Source organism: Oryctolagus cuniculus, chromosome 13 (genome assembly GCF_964237555.1).
Source record: "Oryctolagus cuniculus chromosome 13, mOryCun1.1, whole genome shotgun sequence".
Classification (NCBI taxonomy): Eukaryota; Metazoa; Chordata; class Mammalia; order Lagomorpha; family Leporidae; genus Oryctolagus; species Oryctolagus cuniculus.
This window is the reverse complement of record NC_091444.1, coordinates 20,225,182-20,234,889: the sequence shown is the minus strand read 5'-3', so window position 1 is coordinate 20,234,889 and position 9,708 is coordinate 20,225,182. Positions and strand designations below refer to the sequence as shown.

At 61.1% G+C, this 9,708-nt stretch overlaps 1 protein-coding gene across 2 annotated transcripts in view; it reads right to left on the bottom strand.

Annotated features, from left to right (window-relative positions):
• NFASC (neurofascin) overlaps window positions 1–7,389 on the bottom strand; it is a 176,032-nt gene extending 168,643 nt beyond the window's left edge. Inside the window, exon 1 of one of the 2 annotated variants that reach the window (XM_070055159.1) lies at window positions 7,238–7,389. In XM_070055159.1, coding sequence (XP_069911260.1) covers window positions 7,238–7,344 — 107 coding nt within the window. In that variant the 5' untranslated portion in view covers window positions 7,345–7,389. The remainder of the gene's footprint in view (window positions 1–7,237) is intronic. The other variant, XM_070055168.1, reaches the window with a different exon arrangement.
• Window positions 7,390–9,708: the final 2,319 nt, after the last annotated feature.

Genomic DNA, 9,708 nt, shown 5'->3' with positions numbered 1-9,708 from the left:
TTAGACACCATTTCTTCCATTGTGTGTGGGGTCAGCCAGGGATCCTGGCTTTGCTCCCAACATGAGTTCCAAAGGCTCCAGCTCCACTGTGGGCGAGGATGGGCAGAGAGATCTGGTTTCTGCCCTTGCCTACATCAGCACAGGAAAATCGGAAAATCGCCTGGGGCCCCCGAGTCCCTTTCCTTGGTGCAGAACGTGTCACGTGCAACGTGTGGAGAGACACCACACAATGGGCATTATGACGCCGGCACAGCAGCAGTGTCTCACATGTGAACTCCTCCGAGGTCAGCAGTGCCCCAACTGCATTACTGATCACGCACAAGCCCCGACAGACTATGGATATAACAGGAGGTGCAAACACGGACGATGCCTCAGAACAAACCATGTCAAGTGTAACAGTCACAGGAGCACTCGTAAATCTTCAGGTCACCGTTACTGCCCCCTAACCCTGTTCTCCATACGCTCAGCGTACAGACCCACACACAACCAGATGTGCAGGTCATTTCTCCTGCACAACAAGAAATTAAGGGCCAGAAATGTTTCCTGGCTTCACAGTGCAAAGTGAAGATCAGACCGGAGCCAAAATCTAGTCGGGTTCCAGAGTGCAGCACACACACAAGTACGCCTTTGTGCAATGCACACACTCAAGAAAACACAGCAACACACACAGAGAAGGGTTAGGAAACTCACTCACCCTGCAACGCAAGGTCCCACTAAATACTCGTAAAAACGCCTGTGCCAGAGCAAACTGGCCAGCATCAGAAGGAAGGGGGAACTCTCACCACCGGGAAGTCCTTGCCAGGCATTCACTCTCATCCCAGAAAAATCACAAGATCTGGGCACAAAACTATCTGGTCACCCGCCCCAGGCCTGAGCAGGACCCAGGAGAGCTGGCCCATCAGGAAGGCCACAGGCTCCATCCTGGGGGCTCAGGGAAGCAAAGCGGGAGACCCCAGCACAACCACTAATGATGGCGTCTCCTTATACGACTGCAGACACACCCCCCACACGCGCACCCAGCCCAAGCCGGGCCTCGATTCTTCCCTAGAAGACCCTCTGCACAGTGCTGCCCTTCCCCCTGCTCTGCCCCCGCAGCCCTGGTTAAGTCTTCAAGCCGTGGCTTCTCAAGAGTCACCTCGAAGTCACTTCCACTTTTGCAAGAGGCTTTTCCCAGTCACCCAAGCTCAGCGTCACCATCCATCGACCTCCCAGCACTCACGGCGAGGCATCAGCCAAGCGCTCCCTATATTTGAGCATGGACCTCTCGTGGCCTTTTGATCTCGTAAGCTCTGCGTTATTCCAACGGCAGGTGCTGGATAAAGGACAGATGATGACGAGGGTGGTGGGACCTCAGGAAGTTCACCGGCCACCCCGGGGCAGAACCAGGCACAGGGCTAAGTATGTGGGGCTGGGTGGGGCAGGCGGAAACAGACCACAGGGGAACCCACTTGGAGGACAAGGGCCCACACAGCCCTCCACCAGCGGTGGGTGCCAGGCCTGAGTGAGAACTCCTCCCCTCCAGGCCCTGAGCCGCTGATCCCTGGCTGTTTATCTCGTTAACTCTGTTTACTGCGATCCTGGTAAGAGGTTCTGAAGCCCTCCAAGCCCCTCTCTAATTAAATTCATTAGAACAGATTGGGGCTTTCTTACTGCATCTCAGAAAAATTAACAATACTATTAGCATCATAAAGACGAGGCGCCCGGCTGCCTGGGAGGCCTCTGGCAGGACTGGGCCAGCCCAGGAGAGGAAGAGCGAGGAGGGGCAGGTGAAGAAGGAGAAGGCAGGTGCTCTGCCCGGGGAGGGAGGACCACAGCCCAGGGGCTGACCCCACGGGGCCCCAGCACTCCAGCGTGCACAGCCGAGACAAGAAACCAATCAGTGACAAATCCCAAGGACACGGCTTCTGGGACAAGAACCAGCGGCCATCTCCCGGTTTGCAGTGGAGGAAAGCCGTGGTCACTGTCAGTGATGGTGTCAGAACAGAAGCCCTGAGCCCACCAAGATTCTGCTTACACACCTGGCAGGTCCTCTCTGCCGTCTACCCAGTCTTCACCACGACCAGGAACAGCAGGGGCTCTGTGCCCTCCACCCCCCTAGGACATTCACCCCAGCAACAGCTCTATAGGAGTCACCTCAACACCCCCATTTTACAGCTGCACACAGCTCCTCTGCTAGCCGGTGGAAGAAGCAGGCTTTGAACCTGGGTCTGTCTGACCGCCAAGGCCAAGCCGTTCCCACGATGCCGCTGCTCCTCCCCGACTCCAGCAGCTGCTCCTCCGGAATGCGACCGCCCAGGCTCTGAGACCACGGCAGAGCCCTCACCCCAGGCTCCCGTTGCCCCTGAGGTGTCTCACGTGCCTGCCTCCTACTGCCACTATGAGAAAGCAGGAACCACGTTCTCTGGTTCTGTCTTCCAGAGGGCAGAGCAGGAACTCAAACATGCATCTAACTGAGCCCTTCCAACAGAGTTCCCAGTGAGCCCTGTGCACCGGGATACGGCATCGCAGGGATACAGCATCGCAAGTCTGTATTTTCTCACCAGGGTCAGGGTGAACCCAGTGCAGTATACAGGAGAAGAGAATGGGCTCTGAAATCAGACACACACAGGTTTAAATCCGAGCCCTGCCACGCCTCTGTTCCATCATCTTAACCAAGGGACCTCTCTGAGCCTGTTGATTTGTAAAGCCAGGACCTACAGATCCCTCTTTTGAAAATTTTAAAAAACATTTATTTTATTCATTTGAAAGGCGGAGTTACAGACGGGGATGGGGGTATCTTCCATCTGCTGGTTCCCTCTTCAAACAGCCATGATAGCCAGGGCTGGGTCAAGCCAAAGCCAGGAGCCTGGAACGCCCTCTGGGTCTCCCACAAAAGCTGGGCCATCCTCCAGTGCTTTCCCACGTGCACCAGCAGGGAGATGGCGCAGAAGCAAAGCAGCCAGGAGTGAAAGCAGTGCCGCATGGGATGCTGGCGCTGCAGGTGGAGGTTTAACCTGCTGCACCACCACACCAGCCCCACCCACCCCGCTGATAGAATGAGTAAATGATTAAATGCATACAAAGTGCCTTAGAAGGCACGCGGGAAGCACTTGATAATGAAGACTGCTATTATGCCTCTTCTATTTTTCTTGGCTTGCCTCAAGACATAACGAAAGGAGGAAGGCTGGAGCGTCTCAAGCCGGCTGGCACGCTCTGACAATGCCCTGGTCAGCAAAGCTGCCCAAGTGCCGACTCAGCACAGCCCCTGGTGCCCAGAGCCGGCCCCTGCGGTCCTGGGGTCCAGGCCATACGCAGACAGCGTCCGTCCGTCCGTCCGTCCTTGGGAAGAGGCCTGGCTCTAGCTGGGTATATTGAGAAAACGCCCAAATGGTTTGCCATCAAGCTGGTCTAACCACGGCAAGGGTCTATCCAAACAGTTGGTGCCAGCACGCCAGGCCCTGCTGCCCTCTGTGAGCCCTCGGCCATGCCCCTACAATGCCAGGAACCCACCCAACCTCCAGTACAGCACTACTTGTGCTGAGCGTTCATTTGTTTTCACGTCTGTCTCTCCAACGTACGTGCCCAGCACCTGGCAGTTCTCGACACAGGTTCAAAGGCTCAGGGTACACTAAGGAAATGAAGGGATCAGGCGTGTGGGGCAGACGGGCCGCTCGGACGGATGCAGCTGGGAGTCCCTGTCCTCGGGCTCCCGTCTCGGTCCAGCTGCGGGTGTTTGTATTCAGTGTGGGACTCCCGAGGATCGCATCATCAGCCTCCCTTACCTGGGCTTCTCTGATGCCTCCCACCTGCCTCCCACCTTCCCTGAGCCCAGGAGCCTCTCCCACACACCAGGGCTCACGGTGTTGGTCCTCCCTTGGTTCTGTGCATGGCCCTGTGCCTGCACCTGCTACTCCCCCATCAGACTGGGAGCTCCCTGAGGGCACCCAAGGGCTTTTTCCTTACATTCTAGGCATATCCCAAACACAAGTGATTAGGAGACTGGACAGAAAGAGTTAAGAAGGGGCCAGCACTGTGGCGTAGCAGCTAAAGCCACCACGTGCAACGCCGTATCCCATTTGGGCATCGGTTTGTGTCCCGGCTGCTCCACTTGCAATCCAGCTCCCTGTCTGGGAAAAGCAGCGGAGGATGGGCCAAGTGCTTGGGCCTCTGCCACCCCTGTGGGAGACCAGGATGAAACTCCTGGCTTCAGCCTAGCCCAGTCCTGGCTATGGCGGCCAGCTGGGGAATGAACCAGTGAATGGAAGATCTCTCTGCATAGCTCTGCCTTTCAAAATCAATAAATGAATCTTAAACAGAAAAAAGTCTCAAACTCAACTCAGAGTTGCCCACCACCACCGGGCTCCAGGCTGCAGCCGCACCATGCAGGGTTCCACTGTCCCCAGCTCATGCCTCCTCTCCCCTCGGGCTGGGGAGGTGACAACACCTTGAGGTTCACCGCCCCCCTGACGGTGAATTCAGGGTCAGCCCTGAGCGGCTGCTCTCTGACAGCAGCAACCAAGCCCTCTTCAGGAGCTGACACCGCTGGAATTAAAGATACCGCTGTCCCAGCTTCCTGTCTGGACGCCCGCGCTCTGTCTTGTGTGATCACAGCCCCGAGCAGAGCGGCCACGCAGTTTGTGAACACCTGTGAGATGAGCCGAGCAGTAGCCAGCCTCAAGTTCCCCCCCCCAACCCCCGGCCCCTCCTCGCCACCTGCAGCACCGCTCCAAGCCCAACAGACCCAGAACTGAACTGCTCCGTGCACCCCCCTTTCCGATTTCCCAAGAATTTCTTTTCCTAGACATCCCCACTTCTAGGATGGCCTCAGAGACTTCAGCGTGCTCAGGCCTCCAGAGGAGCTGGAGGGAAGAGAGCAGTGCCCTGGGGTGGGGGTGGGGCCCAGGGCGGGCAACCCTGGGGTCCCGCCCCGAGGTCACTGCAGAAATAGGACCCTCCTCTGGCTGCCATAGCCAGAACCCAAGCCCCAGACCTCAGCCACCTCCTCACGGGCCCCGGAAAGCAGCAGTCCCCGCAAGAGACAGGCGGTGCTGCCCCAGATCCACGCGTGCCTTGGTTCCTCTCCCTGCTGCCTCTCTGACGCCCAGCAAGGCGCGGAGACGGGGAGACGGAGGCGGGGAGACGGAGACCAGAGACGGGAGACGTCTGTTGTTGTCAGAATCCCCTGCTTAACCTGAGCCCCAAGCAAGCGTTTCGACGTCAGAGCCTCCACCCAATCAGCTTTCGGCATCCGCTGCAGGTGATGCCTCCTCCGGCACCAGGAAAAACTGGCAGCGCTCAGAACGCCAGGGGAAGCTTCCCACCCCGCCGCCGGCTCGTGCTGGGGAGGGGGTAGAGGAGAGCGACGGGCAGGGGGCCGTCAGCGCCTGGCCCCACGTCCCCATGGTGGGCGCTGCCCAAGGCCAGGTCCGAGTGACCGCGCATGAGCGGACCGAGTCCAGCCAGATTTCTCAAGTGCGGGAGTCTGGCAGGGACGGGACTGCACCAGGTGACGCCTCTGGGTTTTAGCTGAGGTCCCCCAGGCAGGAACTGGGCTGCCATCCTTAGTGGCAAACGGCACTTCTGGGGCTGGAGGTGAGTTTCTTTCCTTCTCTCTCTCTCTGCACATATCCTCAGCAGAACCCAGAGACAAGGGAGAGAGATTACTCCCCCAGAAGCGCCAGCTCAGTGGAGACAAAAGGTGGGATGGATCAGATGCACTGCAGACCCTCCCCCCACTCTGCCTGCAGTGTCGCCCCTGCTCCCTCCTCTGTGCCCGACCCCTCCCCCCACACCCAGGAGGGCCTTCCCTGCCCTCCCGCCCCCACCCCCACAGCGGTCTGGCCTGTCATCTCAGAGACTCCCACTCTCCACACACATTTTCCCTGGGCTTCTACTCAAGCTCGGAGTGCTTGGGGTTCTGACCCCGTCTGGCCGTGGCCTGGGCCCCATACAAACAGGTCACTCCGGCCCAGCCAGGTGTCAAGACCCTGTGGCCTGCCCTTGCTTTGCCAGGGAGCTGACGGGGCCCAGCCGGGCTCAGCACAGTGCCAAGGGTACAGGAGACACAGCAGGCCCTGGGGCCAGGGAGAAAGGGGCATTGTCTTCCACTCCTCCAGACTGAGGGTGGAGGCATCTCTGCACGGCACACGCACACACACGCACTGCCCATGCAGATGCCACGGAAGGAAGTGGAAGTCACACCTGGCTCAGGACAGGAGGGCTGCCCTGGGGACAGAGCCTGGTGATTCAGCATTCCGCCCGCTCTCAGCCCCAGCCGGGGCCACCCTCCCAGCAGCCCCCGCCGCCGCCGCCGCCGCCGCGGAGGCCGGGGGAAGAATCCCTTCTACAACCCAAAGGGCTCCAGCCCTCCGGCAGGGCTGTTCACGGGGCCCCTCCTCTTCTGCTCAGCACAAGTCCAGGATGAGCCCGCCCAGCCGTGCCCATGGACGCTGCCCCTTGCCATCTTAGCCCCCCGCTGCTTAGCACCCCCAACCCCCACACGGTCCATCTAGGAAACCTGAGGAACTAGAGGAGAGGGTAGGTGGCCGGAAAGGAACGTGCCAGAGGCCCACGGACCCCAGCATCGCGCACCCCTGAGCCATGAGCAGGGTCAGGCCTGCAGAGGTCAGTTTAAGTGGATTCCAACCACAGCAGCCAGTGCAGGGCCGAAGGCCCCAGGCCTCCCAGGGCGCGCACCACCAGGAGGGGCAGGGGCAGGGGCAGCAGGCCGGCCGGCAGCCAAGGGCGACCAGGGCATGGGAGGGACGACCCGGGGGCCGGAGGAAACCCAGAGGCCGCAGGACAGCGGCTAGGGTGGGTGCAGAGGGGCGCTGGGTGACATAGACACTGAGAGCTAAACACAGACAGGCACAGTGAGTGATGGTGTGAACCCGGGCGGGCGCGAGCGGGGCCAGCGTGCAGGGCCAGAAAAATAGGAGGGCTGGGTAACAAGGGGTGGGGGGCGAGAGAACCAGGGATATAAAGATGAGGCGGGCACAGAGAGCAAAGGGGTCCGCCGGTGGGGATGCAGGAAGGGGGAGGGGATGCGGCCGAGGCCCCGGGAAGGGTGTTGGGGTGCGCAGGTTGGGAGCAGGATGGGGGTCGCTGGCAGGTGACAGGGTGCAGCGGCGGGAGGCCCCCGGCTGTCGCGGAGGGGGAGGGGGCGGGCGGAGGAGGGCGGGGACTCGGGGGTGTCGCCGGGTGGGCCTCCCAGTCCCGCGCGCGGCTCCAGCCCGGCCCGCTGTCGGCGCCCACCTACCTCCGCGGTCTCGGGCTCCGGCCCCGGGCGCAGTCCGAGCGGTCCACGGCCGGCGCCGCCACTCCGCCCGCGTCGCCTGCAGCGCCTCTCGCCGCCAGCCGCCGCATTAGGGCAGAGACCGGCCCGTGCGCGTCCCCGGGCGCCCGCGCGCCCCCGGCCGCCTGCGTGCGCGCCCCCGCGCGCGCCGAGCGCCCGCCGGGCGGGACCCGGACGGAGCAGGACGCGAGGATGCTGCGGGCGCCGCCCCGCGCGCGCGTCGGGAGCCGCCCGGTTCTCCTCCCAGCCGGCCGAGCCTGTGCGGTCCAGCCTGGCGGTCCGCCGAGCGCGCGCGTCCCCCCTGCACGGCCTGCTCCTCGGGGTGGAGCCCGCAGAGCCTGGTGGTGTTGGATCCGACCTGCGGGTCGGGGGAAGCTGGTGGGGGACTCACTGTGGCATAGTAGGCTGTCTCCGCCTGCGGCCCCGGCATCCCATATGGATGCCTGTTCGAATCCCGGCTGCTCCTCTTCCGATCCCACTCTCTGCTGTGGCCTGGGAAAGCAGTAGAAGAAGATGGCCCAAGTGCTTGGGCACCTGCACCTGCGTGGGAGACCGGAAGAAGCTCCTGGCTTCGGATCGGCGCAGTCCGGCCGTTGTGGACATTTGGGGAGTGAACCAGCAGATGAAAGACTTTTTTTTTTGGTCTCTCCCTCTCTGTTGGTATCTGTACCCCTCAAATAAATAAATATTTTTGTAAGTGGGAGGCTTTGCGGTAGGGAGAGGCAGACCTCTGGTCCAGATGGCGTTGGGAGGGAGCGAGTCCTGGGTCGGGGCGTTGGGCCTGGCTCTGCAGCCCCGAGCCAGACACGCCTCTGTGGGCCTTTCTGACCTCAGTTGAGCCGCAGAGAGGTGATTGGATAATCCCGGCAGGTGCTTTGAACTGGGGGCCTGGAGCCTGCAGGAGGCCCTGGCTAAGGGCACAGGCTGAGAGCTGGACTCAGAGCTACCACCTGAAACCTGGGCCAATCTTAATAATCACAGGACCTTGGTCGGGGACCCAAAGCCGCGGTGCCCTCCACAGCGCCCCCTGCAGCCCCCTTCATGGAGGTGCTCTGTGCACAGGCTCCTCTGCGGGCACCGCCTGCGCCCTGACCTGGCGGTCGGCTCTGCTACCCCAGGCCTGGCACACAGTAGGTGCTCGGTAAGTGCCTGCGGAGGAAGACAGGTGAAGCCGTCTGGTACAACAGCGATCCCTGCTTCTTTGAGGGGCTTTGAAACCCGCAAGGCCAGCTGCTGGACAGGGACTTTGCAAAGCACATAGGAGCAGCAGGCAAGCCACCGCTCGGGACCCTGGCATCCCACGGCCTCCTGCGAATGCATCTTAAGGCCACGCACGCTGCAGACCAACCAGGGGCCCACGTGTGAGCCGCTCGTGAGCTGCTCAGCCAGGCTTTAATCTCGTGGAACTTGAGCCGTAGCTGCCTGACTCCCTGCTCTGTGCTTGCAAAGCCCTGTTTGTTTCCACGCCCGAGTGTCGGAGATCAGTTTGCTGTGTGTTGGGTGGCCGGACTCAGTGTTGGGGGTTCCTCCAAGCAGTTGGGGGGTGTTTTATAACAAGGCCTGGAGATCACCCTGTGGTTCGGTGGGTGAAATGGAGGTAGATCCAAGTCTCACTGCCCCTGTGTGAAGAAATGAAGTGTGGCCCAGGGGAGAGCAGAGACTCCGCCCACCCCACACACCAGGACCTTGAGGGTGAACAAGCCTCATCTCCTTGGCCTTGCGGTCTCTGGCGCTGCCGGCTCGCCCTGCTCAGGGGAGGGGCGCCACCTGCTGGTGACTGCGGAACTACCGCCTCCGGGGCGCGCACGGTTCAGCTTGCAGGGCAGGCACTGAGTTCCCTCTCCATACACTACTTTTCTCCCTTTGTTTGAATCTCTAGTTCTCGGCGAAGCCCCCAGCAGACCTGTACTTCCTCCCCGGACCGTGCCGCTGAAGCTCCACTCGCTGAGTCCTCTGTCCCTGTGAAGGCAAGCCACTGTGGACGGCCACACCCCGGGTGTCTCATTCCGGCCACAGAATCGCACACGCCCTGCCTCCTCTAGGGCTCAGACCCCAAGAAACCCAGCAGGCGCTGTACCTCGGGCACCTGCAGAAGGGCCTCTGGGCATGCTTGGTGTGAGTGCTGAGGGGCAGGGCAGGACAGTGTGTCTGTGACAGCCTCCAAGCCCTCCTCTTCCACGGGCTCCCCTGCAGGTGTGGGGAAACGGGCACATCCGTGCATTATTGGTGGCTGTTAACCTGGAAGGGCCTTTGGGAGAGCAGCTGGGCAGGGCCACCCGTACTCACGTGCTCTTACCCACCAATGCACTTGTAAGAGTCCAGTCTGGAGAACAGTGGCACAAGTCACAGAGGATGTTCTGTGCGTCTGTCCAGGACAAGGGCTAATGCGCTGCAGTGGCGCCAGCGATTGTGAAGTCTTAAGCTACTTGTCAAAA